The following is a 20,207-nucleotide window of genomic DNA, read 5'->3' as shown; positions in this document are numbered from 1 at the left end:
TCTTCTAACTTCTTGTTTATCATTTTGCAGATTTGATTTAATTCACGGAAGCTTGCATGGATAGAGTGCTTCTTTTTCATTTGTGTTTTTATTTTGTATCAGTGTGAAACTTTTGTGAATTGATGGATAACGGTGTTGGATGAACAATGTGAAACTTTTGTAATATGTAACGATGAAACTATGTGTTGGCTATGTATGTATATATGATGAAACTTGTGTGTTGGATATGATTGTTATATGGATGCTTGGTGTATATATATGTGTTGGATATCTCATATGTGAAATAGTGACCTGAGATTAAGAAAAAACGAAAAAAAAATTAAAAAATTGTTACTAATGGCGCACTTCCATGTGGTGCGCCTGGCGCACCTGTGGGATACTAATGGCGCACCTGTGGTGCGCCATTAGTATACTAGATACTAATGACACACCTGTGGTGCGCCATTACTAAAATATACTAGTGGCGTGGTACTAATGGCGCACCTGTAGTGCGCCATTAGTAGCCAAAACAGGTGCGCCATTAGTAGGCCTTTTCCTAGTAGTGCCATGTATTGTCTTGTGAAATGATGTTGCGTAATGTCATATCTAGGAATTTTACTTAGCTTGATTGCAGCATAATAGAGCTAGAAATGAATACATCAAATTAATTAATAATCAAAGGATCTACTCATTCAAAAAATTAATCTTCCCATGAACTTAATAACATCATATTCCACATGTGATATTTTGAAGTGCTTGTGTCTGTAGCCAAAGGTCATCATGCCTTCCACCTAGTTGCCTAGTTTTCTGCCGCCAAGAATCACTTGTTTATAAAAAAAGTGCTTAGAGTGTTTTGTCAAATGACAAGTGCCTAGAGTTGTTCCATGATCAGTCTCCCGAGAGGCAGCCAAAGGAGGAGGGAATGGTGGTTGGAACGCGCGGTGACGGCTAGGATTGGCTACTTGATAGAGGCGTAGAAATGAAAGAGATGGAAATAAATAAATAAGTATTTAATTCTTCCGAAAAATCTACCACCATTAAAGATCCAAGGTAAGTCTTTATCAACTCAACATCAGGTCATACAACCATCTCAAATAAGAAGCCACCGAGTGTTGTGTCACTATGGGCTGAGCTCGCATAGGTTCAGCCAAGATCCCCTACGAATGCCGGAGTGGATGAAGGATGACGCCAATGGAGCCATGCCACCCCATTGATCTCGACGCAGCAACCATGGAATGGAGATTTGGCACTGACAGGCGTGCAACACCGTTTCCTCCCTTATGACTGCCTAAGATAAGGCCCAACACCTAGGGTGACATCAATGGAGCCGCGCCACCGCTCGCATCTCCCCATGGATCTCTCCAAAAAAAAACACGGGATGGCGATGCAGCACTGTCAGGCATCCAGCATTGTCTCCTCCTTGTGGCCGCCAAAGAGAAGGTCCATTACCTGGGGCTACGGTGATGGAGCTGTCCACCGCTCACCCCTCCCATGGATCTCGCAACAGCAAAACTACGGAATGGTGATGCGACGCCAGAGGTGGAGGCGGAGGGGAAGAGCAGCCTGCGGGACATGGCGGCAGTGGAGGAGGTGGTGTCCGCTTGATGCGGGGATAGATGAGAAGCCATGGTGGTGATGGCACGAGTGCCGTTCTTGTTGGTATCGCCGGGTGTAAATTGTTGCTGGGATTGGATAAAAGCTGGAGGGGCATTTGGGAACGAAATCATCTCTCTCTCCGTCAGGAGCAAGTCAAAGAGGACCGAAGGCACGCGAAGAAAAGAGGTCACGCCCTCCATCGCTCCGACCAATCGGTTCCCATCTGGTGACGTGGCAACGGAATCTGCATCCTGATTCGTGCGGGCAATCAGACGGCTGTCGTCGCGTCGCTTCGGAACCATTCCCAGCAACCGTCGGATGCATAACATTTTCGTTAATTAATTTGATACATGTTCCACACAAATGTAGGCAAGTTTTGGTGGGAATTTTTTGACTGACTGAATCTACGAAGTTACTACTGCAGATAAGTTTTGCCTAAAGTCTGTAAAAAAACTAAAATACAATTAGCATGTGCAATTTGGCAGGTTGCCGTACCTAATGCGGCAAGTGTTTCCGTGTGTCCGATCAGGACTTTGTATCCTCGTCCGTTCAAGTTAGTTGGTGTCCGTCTAGGACATGACCCAGCCATGTATATATACACATATAATACATAGGCCTGTAACAAACAAACGAGAGGTTTTTTAGATTAGATCAACAACGACGGGAGCGACGGACGTGGCCAGGTTTGCACATCGATCCCAACTATCAAACTTTCTATCCATCTCGTGACTGAGTAGACAGATTTCCGACGGACTCGTAGGTCCATCATGTCATCGTTCGCCGGTGTATCTATCTTGGAGGACAGCAAGTTGTGCCCTTCCACCACGACCTTCGTCGAGACCCGCTCCCGCTGCGGGTACCACCTGCTTGTGGTCCAAGGTTACTCGCGTACCAAAAAGGAGACACCCACTGGGCAGAGCATCGAGTCTCGTGGTTTCGGGGTGGGAGGCCATCGTTGGTCCATCAAGTATTATCCCAATGGTGAGAACTCGAGTTGCTCGGACTTCGTTTCTCTCTATGTATCCCGCCTTGACGGTGGTGACAGGAAGCATGTGGAAGCCAGGTTCGTTTTTAGTTTTGTCGACCAGGTTGAGAAGCAGAACCCAGTATACATTCGCGAAAGCGAAAGCGAAACACGCAGATCCCTCTTCAATGGTTCTTATTGGGGCTGCGGCACATTTATGAGAAGAGACGCCCTTGAACGATCAATATATCTAGGGGAGGATGATTGTTTCACCATTCGGTGTGACATCATGGTCTGCAACCCCCAGGATGCCAGCGGCCATGGAGCTGAGGTGCTCCTACCTGACATGCACCACCATTTCAACAATCTCCTTGACAACAAGGTGGGCACTGATGTGAAGTTTGAGGTCGACGGCGAGACATTTGATGCACATCGATGTGTGCTTGCAGCCCGATCTAAAGTCTTCATGGCACAACTCTTTGGCCCAATGCAGGAGGGCACGGTTACCCCTGCTGTCATACAGATTGAAGACTTGGAAGCAAAAGTTTTCAAGGCCTTGCTTAGCTTTATCTACACAGACTCATTCCCTATGATGGAGTATGACGACATGGATGAGGATGAAATGTCACAACTTATGGAAGAAGGACAAGAAACGGAAGCAATAGAAGATGGAATGCTGCTGCAATGGCTCCGAGACTTGTTTGTAGCGGCTGACAAATATGACGTCCAACGCCTCAAATGCATTTGTGTGAGGCAGCTGTCCAAACACATGGGTGTGCTCTCGGTGATGTCCACTCTTGCTCTAGCCGAGCAACATCACTGCCAGGAATTGAAGGAGGCGTGCTTGAAGTTTATCCAAGTCCAGTCTTCGATGTGCTTGCAAGCAATAATGACAACTAATGGTTGGGATCATGTATACACGACCTACCCCTTCATTGTGAAGGAGCTCATTGCCAAGCTTGCTTCGAACCAGCGGAAATAACACTCCTATGCTACCCATGTTCCTCAATTAGTTGAGCAATTTCAAAGTGACACTCGTGTGCATGTATGTGACCCCCTTTTCGAAAAAATGTATGTGACCCTCTAGAGAGGTCATAATCCACGTGTCTTGCTTTTGTCACATCAATTATATAATTTTTCTTGTTTGCCAAACCAGAAAAACCCAATAGATGGGCAAATTGTCTCTCCATGGAATATTGTAGTGGTGTGCAAGTTCCCAAGCTAATCAGTTTGTCCTCATGTGGCCACTACAATCTCGACCGGTGTAGTCATGTGGGGTTCTGTTCTATAGCTTTCCCCACTTAGATTTTCTTGTTTTCCCACGGTTTGATTGATTTCCTTATATACACTGGTGGTCCATCACCGACCTCATCTATAGTCTATAGACTCACAGGCCTACAAAATTACATACATCGTGTAGTTGCAAGTATTGGAGTCCATACGTTTTTGGAAACATGTTTTTTCTTTTGTTGAGTAGCATCAACTTGCCGTCCATGTTTTTGGAAGCATGCATGGAAGCTGAGAGTCCCGTTGCGTTTGCGTGCGCCGGTGGTTAGGCCCTGGTCTTCAGATCTGGGAGACCATGGCCGGCCTTTTCATTCGTTGCCTTGTTGGCTAATTATTGCATGCTCTTCCCTTAAGTTTTTGAGATGTCAACTATGGTTTTAGATCAAGCTTTTTCATAGCCTAGTGTGCCATTTATGCATGCACATATTGCGGATTTTAGATCGAGTGTATCATAAGAACGTGCATTCGTTTTGTCAGCCGTGCCTTTGGTTGTATGCTGTGTTTTCCACGTCTACTATATAGCCTCCACATGTTGGATCATCTTCAAACGGGCTCGCGTCAGACATGCCGAATTCTGCACTGCCGCAACCCAGCCTAGTTTCCCGATTCCGCTGGTCCATCATTGCAGATTGTTGCACATCCTTAACTACTTGCCACCTCATGCACTTCCCACCCAACCATGAACTCTCAATCTTTTTCAAGGCCATGGACCAGCTGCTCTGATACACCCGAAAGTTCGGGTCCGACAGCGCCATGCTGAGCTTGGCATCCAGATCCGTCATTCCCCGTATCCCCTATCCTCCCCAAACCCCGCCAGGTGGACAAGGTCGACGGAGCCAGGTCATGCTCGGCGTCCACGTCAGTCGCTCTTGACATCTTCTCCTCCAACGCTCATCCGTCTCACGGGCAATTGGTGAGAATTCATACACAGATCAGCGCATGTTCATTTTTTTCCAGAAGAAATCCCCTCTATTTTTCCTCTCCTTCTCTTCTCAAATATATCTTGCAATATGGACATGTAAGTTTGTGCAAGTTGGGATTTTGTGGCTCCCCCGATTTGGGCCTGCTCCTAACCACCATTTCATATGGTTTGCCTTCCTGTCCGATGGATTTGTCAATGCCGGTGAGGGATAGACATGGTCCGTTGTCCTCAAGCTGCTGCCTCCAGGCCATGAGAGGAGGACGGCAAAGCCCATGCAGGAGTAGATGGGAGACAACTGTGGCAAGGAACAGAACTTAGGTCTGATTGTCTTTTCTTCCTAGCTTAGCGTTCTTCTGCCTAGGCTTAGAGCTCCTCTAAATATAAGCTTGTGCACTGAATCTTCAGTTAATCCACAAGCTTCGAGCTCATCTTAGTATATGCTTGTACATTGGATATAAGTAAAACCCTACACCTTGATCGGATCCCATTTTCTCCTTTTTTCCCAAAAAACAATTATTGCTGTTGAAGATTGCTGTACCTTGACACGTGCAATTGCCTTTAGTGATTTTTGCGCTGTTGTTTATCTCTTGCCCACGTGTTGTTCTTTTTTTCCCTAAGCTATTAGTTGGGGATATAGAGGGATGCATGGCTCGGGGGAGATTGAGGCGGCGGGAAGGTCGATGCTGCGGGTAGCCTTTGGCGGCGAGATGTCATCTATTGGCGACGACCTAAGGTAGAGGGTATGATTGTGCAGTGGTGGCGGTGGCTTTTCCGACCAGGATGACGATCTTTGTTGGCGAGGCAATGGTGGCCGTGATCCCTTCTACACGTAAACTGGCGGCAGCACCGGTCTCCTGCATCCCAACAAGAACGTGTCGATGGTTCACCGTGGCCCTACGCTGCTAGGTGACTATCGCAATAGATCAGAGGGTTTTGGATCTTCAGATTCAGCGGCATTGACGAGCATGTTTTGCCAACCAATTTTGTTGCCACAAGCAAGGTCAATGGATATGTGTACGCTATGGAACTCCTAGAGTGTCTCGAAGTGGGACTACTGTGGTGCTAGTGACCCTCCTCCCTTGCCAATCTTTGTCACATGTGCAACAACGACCTTCGTCTTTTCGACCTTTTGGTGGTGACAGACAGTTGTTGTGGCTTGACTGTCTGCTTGTGCATGTATGATCGTCACTTGTGTGACATCTCACTACAAGATCGTGATGTGCATATAATTATTGGGATCATGGAAACTGATGGCGACAACACATGATGACTTTGATTTTGTGGTGCTTCTCGAGTACCCGGTCTAAATCTCCATGGTGAAACCTCTAGGTCTGACCCTAGTTAGTTATACCTATCAATGGTGGTGTTTTGTGATGTTTTCTTATTGAAGGCATTGCTTGAATTTGCTCAGATTAATATTCAAGGTGAAAATCAAATATCTGACCATCGACGGTTGGATTCGGCTATGGTGACGCTTGAGCGTTATTTCCTTCCTGGAGGCGTTCCTATTGGAGAATCTTTCTCGTTATCCTTGCGATGTCAAGACATGGTTGGTGTAAATGGTTGTTCTTGTAGTTTGTCGATTGCTATTTTGATCGCTTTGGCGTTTTCCTTTTTTTTTCCTTTGCTTACGCATAGCTTTGATTATGTATGATTTTGCTCTTTGCCACCATATATAATTTTTTTTTGTGTGTGCACTAGTTTTGCATATCTTGTTTTTCCTCTACTATGCATAGCGTCATTGGCATTTTGCTAATTTGTTTGTAGCACCTTGATGCTTGGTTGTAAAATGGGAAATGCTTCCTATCAACCGGCGGATTATTTGCGCGCATTGACGGTCTCCGCAACCGTTCGATCAGCACTTGATCGTGCAGTGCACAACACCTCCCACACTGCACTAGTATTTTGCAACATTAATCATGTTGCAAAACTGCCAAATGCAACACAGGGAATGTTGCGGAACTGCTAGCACATCTACTTTCTCGTTGCTTCGTCCCGTCCACAACCGCCGCCGAGCCAAATAGATGTGCCTCGTGCCACCGTGCCCCACGACGGCTGGCGAGATTGCCCCACCGTGCGCCTCCTCACCTCCATGCCAGATCTCTGCTGTGGAATGCCTCCCGACCGACCAGATCGAGCGTCACCAACCTCGCCGTCGACGTGGATGACTGTTGGCGAGATCACCCACCGTGCGCCTCCTCGCCTCCATGCTTGATCTCCACCATCGAACGCCTCCCTGTTGACCAGACCGACGGGTCCGACAAGGAGTATCGTCAACCTCGTCATTAGCGCGGACGACCACCGGTGAGATCGCGCCATCGTGCACATATTCTCTTCCATGACGGATCTCTGCCATTGGGTACCTCCCAGCCGACTGGATCGGCGGATCCGGGGAGGAGCGTTGTCAACCTCGTCATCGTCCTCTCAGCAGTATCTGCAACAATGCCAACAACGGCGTTGTTGCTTAATGGTGGTGGTGAACACGATGGTGCTAGTGCACGAGGGGGCGGCGATGTTTCTGCAACATGATATTTGTTGCAAAAAAATTTATAACAAGGGCCTTGTTGTAGGATACAGAAAAGAGACCAAAGATGTTGTTGTAGATTTGCAACAAAGGTTTTGTTGCAGGAATGTTGCATCAAGAGTCTTCTTGCAGAAATACATTTTTTTGCAACAAGAGCCATGTTGCAGAAAAAAAGAAGAACGGACAGCTCGCATCATCGAATAGGATGGCTCGCAAGGTGGCAGGGCCAACACGTAGCATGCCACTTGTCAAATCCACAATTTATGAAAAAAATGCGAACTTTTTTTTGTACGATGGAATCCTAAAGGTTTCCTCGTGTGGGCATATTTAGGACTACTTGTATTATACTACTCGTAAAACCCCACGTACACCTCCCTGCGAGTTAAAACCCTAGCTAGATAGATAACGTTCGATGCTAAAAAAAAAAGATAGATAACGTTCGTTGCCTCTCTTGTCGACGCTCGCTCGATCGATAGCTAGCTAGCGATCCATGGCCGCAGTAATGAGGCCGCAGCTGGAAGCGTGGGCGCGGGAGCTCGGGGTCGACCTCACCGCCGTCGACCTTGACTCCATCACTCTCCCCGCCGGGCGCCGGCGACTTCCCCTGCAGGTATAGCAAATTCTTTCCTTCCTGATCGACCCATATGCATGCATCATCCAACCCACGGCCCCCTTCTATATCTTGCCCAAGTAGGTACATGCAAGCAATTTACCCCATATATAGCTTTGGATTTTGCTAACTCTCTATATATGTGACTACTGGTGGACTACATATAATATGTGCAGCGACGATGATGATGACGAGGTACTGCTACTTGAGAGTGAGGTTGGTCCTCCTCCGGAGCTCGAGACGGGTTTCGCGAACGTGATCATCGTCGACAATCTGCCAATTGTCCCCGTGGAGAAATTCGAGAGGCTGAAGAGTGTCATGCGCGCAATCTATAGCCAAATTGGTGTCATCAAGGAAGGTGGTATCTGGATTCCTATACTCTACACCACCTACGGCTACTGCTTCATGGAGTTCGCTACTCCTCATGTGGGTATTTTCGTTCCTCATTCATCTTTCCTGTGGAAGCTATTAATGATGCTTGCATGTTCTATATATTCACCCAACGTTTACTATGATTTTAGTTTAGAATTCCATTGCTTTGAGTACTAAGGAATTAGCCATACACTTGTTGGACAACTGAAAGAGAATGTTTGATGTACCAGGAAGCCGAGCTTGCGAGGCGAAAAAACAACCTGTACGCTTTGGACAGGTCCCACAGATTTCAAGTAAATATGTTTGACGACTTCGACAAGTACATGGAAGTCCCTGAGGAATGGACGCCTCCTGAAATTAAGCCATACACACCTGGGGTAACATTTTTTTGACATAGCCAGATCAGATATATTTCTGATGCCTTGCCGGCTAAGTAATGTCTCAACAATGAGTTTAATGTATTGCAGCCTAATTTGCAAATGTGGCTAATGGATGAGAAGGCAAGAGACCAGTTTGTCATCCGTGCCGGTACGTCTACTGAGGTGTACTGGAACGATGTTGTGCCTGAACTTGCCTACCAAAAGCAGGTGCTTGGTTTTCTTTTCGGACTTCTTGCATTTTTTCATACAGTTCGATTGATAAAAAGTTAAGCCCGTGGCATGCCACACTTCCATAAGTAGAAATAGTATCATGCACATATTTACCTTGCCCATTATTTTGCTTGCCAGCGCGGGACCGATAGTTTTGTTCAGTGGTCTCCTCTTGGTATATACTTGGCGACGGTGCATAGGCAAGGTGCACAGGTGTGGGGCGGCGATGGCGAGTTCAAACGCCTAATGCGCTTTCCTCATCCACAGGTACTGGTTAACTAAGTTGTGCCACACTACTGTAATTGTTCTATGCAAAAACTCAGTGTTGTGTTCCAGCTGACAGTGGCTTAATTTCTACAGGTTCAACTAATCGATTTCTCCCCAGGTGAGAGATATTTGGTCACATACAGCAACCATGAGCTCAGCAACCTTAGAGACGCACATGCAAACAATTAAGGCTGTCTTAGGTGTATTATTCCCACTGTTCATAAGTTTTCCCATCTGACCAGCATTCATTCTCATATGTGTAGAGGTGGGTTGTCCTAAATTTCTTTGATGTGAGGACTGGGAAAGTGATGCGGAACTTCAATGAAAGATGTTCTCATAAATGTTTCATCGAGTTCACCACCGATGGAAGGACTGGTCTTTCATGGCCAATCTTGAGGTGAAACACACACCGATAACACACTTTTTAACGAGCACACAACTTTTCATTATCTTGTCACATATAGTCAGATGCTTAATGTATATTGTCTTATGTGCATGAAGGTGGAGTGGTGGAGGAGATGATCGATACTTTGCCATGCTTGGAAAGGGTACCATATCTCTTTATGAAACCGAAACGTTCTCCCTTGTTGGCAACACGTCCTTGGAGCTAGAAAATGTGGTAGACTTCAGTTGGTCGCCGACTGATTCCATCTTATGCATTTTTGTTCAAGATCCGGGTAATAGAAATCAGCTTGCAAGGGTAAGTAGAAAGAAATCTCTGCGGTTCACATTATTTAAGATTTTCATAAGGTAGATAGATGGTCAAGTGTAAGCTAAATATATATGTGCTATCTGTTGAAAGGTGAGTCTGGTGCAAATTACCAGCAAAGAGGAGTTGCGGCGCAAGTACCTTTCGAGCGTTAGTGGTTGCAAAATGTATTGGCAAAACAATGGAGAGTATCTTGCCATCCAGGTAGATCGGCACGCAGAAGCGGAGAGGACAACTTGTTGCACTAGTTTCGAGCTGTTCAGGATGAAGGAGAGGGGCATCCTGAGCGAGGTCTTTGAATTGGACAACAAGAATGACAACATAGTCGTCTTTGCGTGGGAGCCAAGAGGCAGCCGGTTTGCTATTATCCACAGCGATGGGTTTAAGCATGACATAAGCTTCTACTCGATGCACTCAGCCGACGATGTTAACCGTGTGTCGAAGCTCACAACAATCAAGGGCAGGCAAGCTGATGCACTGTTCTGGTCTCCTGCAGGGAAGTTTATCGTTCTTGCTGGGCTGAAGGGTTTCAATGGCCAGTTGGAGTTCTACAATGTGGATGATCTTGAGACCATGGCCACAACAGAGCATCCTATGGCGACTGATGTCATGTGGGATCCCATTGGAAGGTGAGTGAGCTAATCACATAATCAAGAGTTTCCTGTTAACATCTTTTTGAAAGAAAAAAACGTTTCTTGAAACTCGTTGTATATGGAATAGCTCAAGTGTATGAATTACTAAAACCTAAACAGTTGAAATATTCAGCCTGAAGTGGAAGCCTAAGCACACACTCTCTCAAATTGTACGAATGGAAATCTTACATTCGGTGCTTAATTAATAGATGCAAGTAAACTGATGGCTTTACGTAAGTATGTTTAGGCTGGTTAAACATGTAATATAATTTAGTGTCGAACAATACACAACTGATTTTTATTTTTTCTTCAGATTCGTTGCAACTGTATCGGTCGGCCATGAGATGGAAAGCGATATTCGAATTTGGTCTTTCACTGGCAAGCAGATTTACAAGCTGTCAAAGAAACAGTTTTCCCAGGTAGGTGGAAGAGCCTCCATCGATGCTTGGTTCATGTTGCTCTGTCATTGCAATGCTCCACCCTTTTATTTGTTGAGTGAATGAATAATGACTGTTGCAGTTCCAATGGCGCCCAAGGCCACCTTCATTTCTTACTCCTGCGAAGAAGGAAATCTCCAACTCAACCTACAGGGAAGGATGAGTTGCTGGTAAGTGGAAGCAACTGATTCAGGACCATACAGGATGTGCGGTGCCGAGAGGGGGAACAAGCTAGTCTATGCATGATGAATCCAAATATGTTGAGCTGGAATGGAGGTCAATGGGGAAACTATTTGCCTTGAACATGAACTGGATCAGGAGCAAAACCCTCTAGTTTATAATTTGTATTTTATTACATGTCTTCATCTTGTACATTCTTCTTATTCGCATTCATAGACAGATAATCCAACCAATGATCTCACCAGTGCCCCATAAAGACACCGCAGTTGACAACTGAATCCTGAATTTCCAGACTAATCAATTCCGTCATGAGTTCGATTCAAAAGGAAATCCATCATGAGAGCTTCTACTTCCACATACGACTTTCTCCATAAAAGATAAAACACATTATCCATGTTTTGCTACTTAACACCCCTGGTATCATTTTTATCAATGACGGTTTACATACATATTAATAATTTTTTGTTTCCCCCCTAAAAATCACACAGAAGAAAAGAAAAAGGAAATGAAAATAGGTGGGCAAATGTCTACTAGTAATTTTCATCGGTCATTCTGACTGAGTGCAGATTGTTTATGAACTAACAAAAAATGATTGTTGTGCTTGAATTGTTTTGCTTAACAAGCAAGCAAGCAAATATCTTTATACACAAATGCTTTATCCATCACTCCTCCACTACTCTTACGTAGCCACCAAGGAAAGGATCCAGTAATAGAAAAGGCAGCTATGTACGGCGAGCAGGCGGCTTTAATCTGCTTCCCTTCCTTCCTTCCTTCCCACTACTAAATGTACTAACTCCCATTCCCCACTCACGGCCGATCGATCGACCGTATATAACTAATGTGACGACATGTCTTTGCCGCATCCTACTCTTTGCCTAGAACGGGTCTCGGCTTAGACCGTCTTTGCCAAGACCCTGCGCTTTGGCTACGCCGAAAGAACTTGCGTAAACAGTTTTTCCAGTAGTGATGCATGCTCCACCCTACAAACGACTCATTTTTTCTCCCATCTTTTTTCCAGCTCCCATCCCATGCATATGCTTTATCCATCCCTCCACTACTCTTACGTAGCCACCAAGGAACGATTCAGCAATAGAAAAGGCAGCAACATACGTCTTTATTCCTTTGTGAAAGCGGCTTTGATCTGATATGCTGCATTTCCTTCACACACTACTACTGCGCCACTCCACTGCTAACTCTCTGATTACTATATATACTAACTCACATTCCCCACTCACAACCACTCGATCATACTTATTTCCTTGGTACTTCCTCCTAGGGCGTGAGGAACAGCAGGAGCTAGCTCCTTCCCGGCGGGATGGCATCCTCCTCCTCAATCATCCAGGTCGTCAGTGAGTCCATCTTGGACAGCGACGTCATCCCCTCCTCGCTCATCGAGATTGCGCCCTTCCTCCGTGTCGCCAACGAGGTTGAGGCGATCAACCCACGCGTCGCATACCTATGTAAGTAGTGTGCTTCATCTTCTTCTCCCCACACATTCATCCACTACTTGTTAGTTACAGATTCCTTCTCACAACTCTAATCCATTGCTACTCCATTCACCTGTGTATGTATTCTATTACCCAGTCTCCCACCACTACTCTACTTTCTTGGGTCTATTGTATTACTTGGTATTCTATTACCCAGTCTCCCACCATTGCTTGTTAGTTTAGATCACTATTAGTGATCTAAATGCTCTTATATTAGTTTACAGAGGGAGTACATGTCTACTGTTTTATATTCTTCCTCAAGTACGAAAAGTAGTAGTGCTGGTGTGGTGGTGGTGGCGATAATAGCAGCAGTAGCAGCAGCAGGAGTAGTAGTGTCACTGTCCATGGATTACTGTTAATTAATTCCGAGTGGCCATAATCCCCTCTCTAGCCGCACTACAGAGTGCTACAATACCTGTTTTGTCGTCTCACCAACACAATTTACTGAGTATGCTGCTTGCGTGCATGCTAGGTCGATTCCATGGCGGATTCGAGAAGGCGCATCGCCTCGACCCGCTCTCCAACGGCCGTGGTGTCCGGCAGTTCAAGATCGCGCTCCTGCAGAGGCTCGAAAGGGTACGTGCAGCATAATTGATTATATTCCATTCCCGCTCCTTTCCGCGCTGCGATCTACTACTTATTATAGCTTCAAAATCATAGGCGTATGCAATAGTATGTTTCTAATGCAGCAGTGAAACTAGTTGCACGACATCCAACATATATAAACCGTATTAAGAGCTTCACTTTCCTTGCAATGCATGTGTTTCCTTCCTCGGGAAAACGATACCACCTTGAAGGGGAGGGTTGAGCAGAGCGATGCTGTCGAAATAAAGAATTTCTACCAGCAATACTACAAGATGTACATCCAGGCGCTCCAGAATGCTGCAGATAAAGCTGAACGGTGAGAGAAAGTGACCCATCTCTCTTTTCTAGTGCTAGCTTGTGAGTGCTGTGCTGACTCATTTGTATATGGCTTTTCCATTTGCTCAGTGATCAGCTCACAAAGGCTTACTAGACTACAGCTGTGTTGTTTGAGGTCCTCAAGGCAGTTGATCAGACGGTAAGCTGCCTTTTGTTTCTTTTCTCACACTACTCCTGCATGTTTCCTCAAAAAATAAACCACTGCTATTACTGATCTGATGTTATCTAAAGAAGTGTTGGTTTCACCTCCCTGCTGGCAACTGTTGCACATTTTCAAAACACACAACCACGTCGATCCTGATAGTTCTATCATGAGATGTCCCAAGGTTCACATCCATCCCGAGTTCACCATGAGCTTATCATACATGCTTTGGCGAGATGATGATTAAAGTATGGCTTATATTGCTTTTTCATTGTTACATGCAGATCCATGCCACTTATCACACCCTTCGTGACACCAGGGGTCTACCATGGCCTAAGGACCATGGAAAGAAAGAAGATGCAGATCTTCTTGATTGGCCTCATGCAATGTTTGGGTTTCAGGTTATCACAATTCACAACACGGCGATTCTTTACCCTTTTCTTTCATATCAATCATATTCATGTCTAACATTTGCTTGTGAGCTCTGATACATGCTCTCTTACTTCAACAATAACTCTACAGAAAAATAATGTGTCCAATCAAAGAGAACATCTCATACTCTTGATTGGCAGCATACATATAAGGCAGATCTCCAAACATGAACAACACCCAAAGGTAGTATACCACCTTTTCTAAGATACACATGTGTCATGTGTGTGCACATGGACCCTTGTGTAATGATATCATTTACTCATTTCCTTTTTGGCAATATTTTCAGTTAGATGACCATGTGTTGGATACAACAATGAACAAGCTATTCAAGAACTACAAGAGATGGTGCAAGCACCTTGGCCGCAAAACTAGCTTATGGTATCATGTTCAACCTCGAGTGGTCCACTAATTAATCCCTTGCTCCACTAATTAGTTGATCATTATGTTTCTAGGTTGCCGGCAATTCAACAAGAAGTACAACAGCGGAAGCTTCTCTATATGGGCCTTTATCTGCTCATATGGGGCGAGGCGGCTAACTTGTGGTTTATGCCGGAGTGTCTTTGCTACCTCTATCATCATGTATGGCCAATTCCTTTCTTTGTAAAATTAACACATGATCTATTTACTAAAATGGCGAACTAGGTTTTAAACTCGTAAAGGACTTCAATGTCCTATTTTATTTCCTGATTATAATGAAAATGATGCAAAGGCTACTATGCTATTTGGGTATGTCTGGATAGTTGACAAAATGTACCCTAACTATTTTTTTGATCATCACCAAAAAAATTGGTCTTTGTTTGGATAGCTGTCAATTGTTTGTCATGCCAATCTAACTACAGATATAAGTTCTTCCCAAGGAGATCCTGTAAACACTAATAAAAAAAGTTCTATCGCGGTCCCTATCATTGCTTTGATTCATTTTCTTCTAGTGATGCTCACATAGTAGTTTAGTCCATTGTAAATGAGCGGAAGGTTGAGGTTATTAGTAGAATATATTATGTGCCGAATTTTTTTACGTACCATTTTTTATTGCCCTTTCATACTTTTTCCCATTTTGCAATTGTGGACATGCTAGTTAATAAATGCTTGATTGTCAAGGCTGTTTCTGTTGGTTGGTTGACTGCCATAGTTGGTAAGTCTAGATAGTTGCCAAAATGTACGTACCCTACCATTTTTTGTTGTCATGACAAAAATATGGACTTTGTTTGGAAGACCGCGAATTGTTTGGCATGCCAATAACCTTTTGCACACTCTAGTTCACTTTTCTTGCCAACATTAGTCAACTCATGGGCAAGCAAAATTGTCTATTAAAACAGCAGTTTCTCACGAATCAATCTGTAGCTTACCTACAAAGTACATGAGTATGACATTAGGTAAAGAGTGGCTTCTATAAGTGCATGACTCGCACTGGTTCTTGCAATAGCAATACTGCTGAGGTGAACCTATTTGATAATTTGGTAAAAAAAAGAAGGAAGTTTTCAATAATTTAGCTGCAATTTGCGAGATAAAAAAAGTTCTAACAGGATCCCTATCTTTGCCTGATCCCTTTTCTTCTATTGATGCTCACTTAGCATTTTAGACCACTCTAAATGGGCTGAAAGGTTGAGGTTATTACATTACATTTCTGTGCCCGCAGAGTTTACATATGATTTATGTTGTATTGCCCTTTCATACGTGTTCCCCTTTAGCAAATGTGTAGTTGTGTTCATGGACATGCTAGTTTTTAAATGCTTGGTTGTTAAGGGTTTTTGTTGCCTGATTAACTGCCAGTCTGCCATATCTTTTGTGACGAGATGATTATTGGCAGGTGATGATCGTGTTTTTTTAATCCGTTCCAGATGGCTTTTGAATTGTACGGTGTGTTGGCTGGAAATGTGAGACCATCAACTGGTGAAAATGTTAGACCCTCCTATGGTGGCGAAGAAGAAGCCTTCCTGAAGAAAGTTGTGACTCCAATTTCCAAAATCGGACAGATGGTACATTTCATTATTTCAATGCCCATATTTTAATTTTAAGAACATTCAACTTATATCCTCTATTTTTTATGTAGGATGAAGCTGAAAGGAATGGGGAAACAAAATCAAAACACATGCGTAGGAGAAACTATGATGATCTCAATGCGTACTTTTGGTAAATACTACATAGTAATTTGTTACTTGCAAATTTGTGCCCATACAATTAATTTTACATTGCTATCAGGTCAAGAGGTTGTTTTCGATTAGGATGGCCAATGAGAGTTGATGCTGATTTTTTCAAGAAGAGGAGCAATATGTGTGAGTTGTGCTCTTCTTCCACACCACAAGTGTGTGTGCGTGTGTGCTTCATCTTGGCCACGGTCAGGTCTTGGGCCCAACGATCGCGGAGACGGTGGTGGTGGAGTGGAGGAGGCTCGCCGGAGTTTTTGTGGTTGTCGACATTTAGTGATGGATCAGTGAGTCAACTACGATAGTGCTTGATTGGCAACACGTATTAATCATCATTTGTGTAATAGAGCTTATATAGTCCACGTCTGCAGCACACTTATTGGATGTTTAACTTTTTAATGAATGCATTTTGTGAACTAAGGTTGGACTAACCTTAGTTCAAAATAGCAGCATACCACTCCCTGCGATCCATAATAAGTGTCATAGTTTTGAACTAAGGTTGAACTAACCTTAGTTCAAAATAGCGGCACTTATTTTGGATCAGAGGGAGTAGCATTTTAGGTCAGTCAAGTTTCCCCTTGAAAGAAATATTGGTCAAGTTGCGAGAATATTATAATTCGTTAGTTTGTCCTCCTCATTCTCTAATCCACATTCTCGATCCTTCAACAAATCACTAAAAAGCACAATCGGTTAGGGGGGAAATGCACATTGATGGCCGCTAGATGGAGCCTCATGTCGCCCACCTCCTGCTCTATGAAGACTCAAGAAGAGACTCTCCTTCAAAGAAAGTTTCACATATAGCTGCCTAGTGGGTTACACCATCTTGAAGCGGTTGTGTTTGTGGTTGAGGCGCCTCTAGATCTCCACATGCTCTTCGACGTCACTGCCGCAACTAGAGTCATTGTCGCCCAGTAAATAGAAGATCAAAATGCCAGCTCGCTAGCACAAAGTATGCCATTATTCCTTGGGTGGAAAAACCACCAATAAACCTAGGAACGAAACCCCATAACTTTAAACTAGTTGGCGGGATGCTGCGATGGTTGAGGAGGAAATGATGAATGCATGGCAAACCAAAAAATCAAAGAGGAATGGAATAATTTCTACTCAAAACATGAGTGGTTTTAAGAAACCAAGAAAACTAACATGTTTGATGAACCAGCGGTGGCTGAATTTCAAGTCAGATGGGCTACGGGGTTGGCTGAATGTCTCTTCTGCCCTACTTATGTTCTGTTCCTAATCATGTACTGTCTTTTTAGTTTGTGTACTCGTACCACTACTATACTTTATGATGAAGTTCTACTGAGTCTGTGCTCATTAAAAAATTATACCAAACTTTTACACCTTGATTTAGTTTATTAAAATGTAATATGAAACATTATTTTGTATACTGGTTAGTTTAATTAGTATATGTAATTAAAGAAAATTGTGTTGTATTGTTCTCTTATATACTGTTGAAATATCCATTGTTCAAAAATAGTATAATAATTTTCGACGTGCTTCAAACATTATACAAAAATATGATGTGTATCTCTCTTTTGTATTTGTGCATAACTTAATATTCTTAAATACTTCAACAGGGATCTATGAAACATGCAATAACATAGGGTGATTCTTCGTGGTAATTAATCTTTTCAATGATGTGAGGGCGAGAGTGGAAGTATTGATGGACCTGAGGGTCAACTACCCAGAAGAACACCATGCCGACAGCTATCAGGAAGACCACATAATTTGATTAGGGCCGAGGCTCAAGACGTAGAAATACACATCATTTATATTAAACTTGTGTACTTATTTAAATAGTTGTATAATAGTATAGTTTTAATTGACAGAAAATTCTATTACTTACCTAGCATAGTTATAAATTAACAATGTTGCTAAATATCGCATATAACTTTCTTTGTTTATCAAGCAGTTTTAATGTGTATCACTTAAATTTTGCTTCTCCTACATTTAACTATACGATATAACAAAATTTCTCTTCACATTAATTTTAAATGTTTTATTAACTATATAGTGTAATATGTACTTGCATGTATGTGCGTGTTTTCATATATATTAATGTCATTAAATATCAACCGTGCAAAAATATCCTTAAATATCATGATGCAGATTTGTAAAGCATATAATTAACAAAAATATTAATAGTGTTCTCTAGTGTATTATTAGGCAAGTTCATATAAATTGTATGGTATGCCAAATGTGTCCTCCAAGTTGGGTTCATTAATAAAAATCAAAACATGTGCATGATTTGTATTTTTTTTACTTCAAATAGCACATGTAAGGCCGTCTTGGATGTATTATTCCTGGTGTTCGTAAGTTTTCCTATTTGACCATCATTCATTCTCATATGTGTAGAGGTGGGTTGTCCTAAATGTCTTTGATGTGAGGACTGGTAAAGTGATGTGGAAATTCAACGGAAGATGTTTCAACGAGTTCATCACCAGTGGAAGAACTGATCTTTCGTGGCCAATCTTCAGGTGAAACACACACCGACAATCCGCTTTTTAACGAGCGTCCACCTTCTCATTAAGCTATCATATATTGTAAGATGCTTAATGTATATAGTTTTATGTGTTTGAAGGTGGATCGGTGGAGGAGATGATCATTATTTTGGAGAATTCAGTTTGTCGCCGATTGATTCCATCTTATGCCTTTTTGTTCAGGATTCGGGTAATAGAATCCAGCTTGCTAGTGTAAGTAGAAATCTCTATGGTTCACACTATTTAAGATTTTCATTTGGTAGATGGACTAAGCTAAATATGTGCTATCTGTTGAAAGCTGAGTCTGGTGCAAACTTCAGAAAGTCAAGTTGCGGCGGAAATACCTTTTCATCGATAGCAGTTGCAAAATGTACTGGCAAAACAATGGAGAGTACCTTTGCCATCCAGGTAGATCGGTATGCAGAATTAGAGAACAGAACTTGGACTAGTTTTGAGTTGTTCATGATCAAGGAGAGGGCCATCCCAATCTTTGAATTGGACACCAAGAATGACAATATAATCAGCTTTGTGTGGGAGCGCAGAGGCCACCGGTTTGCTGTTATTCATGGTGACGGGCCTAATCACGATATAAGCATCTATTTGTTGTGCACAGCCCACAATGTTAGCCATGCGTCGAGGCTCACAGCACTCAGGAACAGACATGCAAGTGCAGTGTTCTAGTCTCCTGCGAAAAACTTCATTGTTCTTGTTGGGCTCAAGGGTACCAATGGCTAGTTGGAGTTCTACAATGTTGATGATCTTGAGACCATGGCCATAGAAGAGCAGTTGGAGTTCTACAAATTCGATGATCTTGAGAACATGGCCACAGAAGAGCATTATATGGTGACTGATGTCATGAGGGATCCCACTGGAAGGTGAGTGAGCTAATAACCAATAACTTTTTGTGCCCTCTCTATTTTGGAAAGTTCTAGAAAATCATCAGCTGTTAGCCATGTATTACATAATAGCTTAGCTATATGGGTTATTATTTAAACCTGAAGTGTTGAAATATATATTCATTAGGTGAAACTCTAGACACTTGCGTTCTCAAACTGTATGATGGAATTCTTACACTCAATGCTTATTGGATCCAATCTAAACAGTTGGTTATATATAAGTAGGCTTAGATTGGTTCCCATCTATAATAATTTAGTGGAACTATCCAGAAATGACTTTGGACCGAGCTATTTTGTTCAGATATGTGGCAACTGCATCGGCTGTCCATGGGAGGGAAATCAATCGAATATGGTCTTTCACTGGCAAGCAGATTTACAAGGTGACAAAGAAACAATTTTCCCAGGTAGGTAGAAGAGCCTCCATCAATCCTTGGTTCTTGTTGTTGTGCCATCGCGCTTTATTTGTTGACTCAATGAATGATTGTTGCAGTTCGAATGGCGCCCAAGGCCACCTTCACTGTTTACTCTTGCGAAGGAGGAGGAAATTTCAATGAATGATTGTTGCAGTTCCAATGAATGATTGTTACAGACTTCCAATGTAACCATTAACATTCCAGTTGTTTTCCCTCAGCTGCA

At 43.2% G+C, this 20,207-nt stretch overlaps 1 protein-coding gene and 1 pseudogene across 1 annotated transcript; both read left to right on the top strand.

Annotated features, from left to right (window-relative positions):
* Positions 1–2,342: 2,342 nt before the first annotated feature.
* LOC119322606 (BTB/POZ and MATH domain-containing protein 3-like) lies at positions 2,343–3,521 on the top strand. Its single transcript, XM_037596091.1, has one exon. It carries the CDS (start codon positions 2,343–2,345, stop codon positions 3,519–3,521), a length of 1,179 nt encoding a protein of 392 aa, XP_037451988.1.
* Positions 3,522–7,762: 4,241 nt separating this feature from the next.
* On the top strand, positions 7,763–20,129 carry LOC119321686 (annotated as a pseudogene).
* Positions 20,130–20,207: the final 78 nt, after the last annotated feature.

The sequence above is a fragment of the Triticum dicoccoides genome, chromosome 6B (assembly GCF_002162155.2).
Source record: "Triticum dicoccoides isolate Atlit2015 ecotype Zavitan chromosome 6B, WEW_v2.0, whole genome shotgun sequence".
NCBI lineage: Eukaryota > Viridiplantae > Streptophyta > Magnoliopsida > Poales > Poaceae > Triticum > Triticum dicoccoides.
Note: the sequence above shows the minus strand (reverse complement) of the source record. Positions and strands in the feature narration are given on the sequence as shown.

Excerpts from the sequence above, each read along its gene's own strand:
- LOC119322606 (XM_037596091.1), top strand. The coding sequence starts at position 2,343 with ATGTCATCGTTCGCCGGTGTATCTATCTTGGAGGACAGCAAGTTGTGC.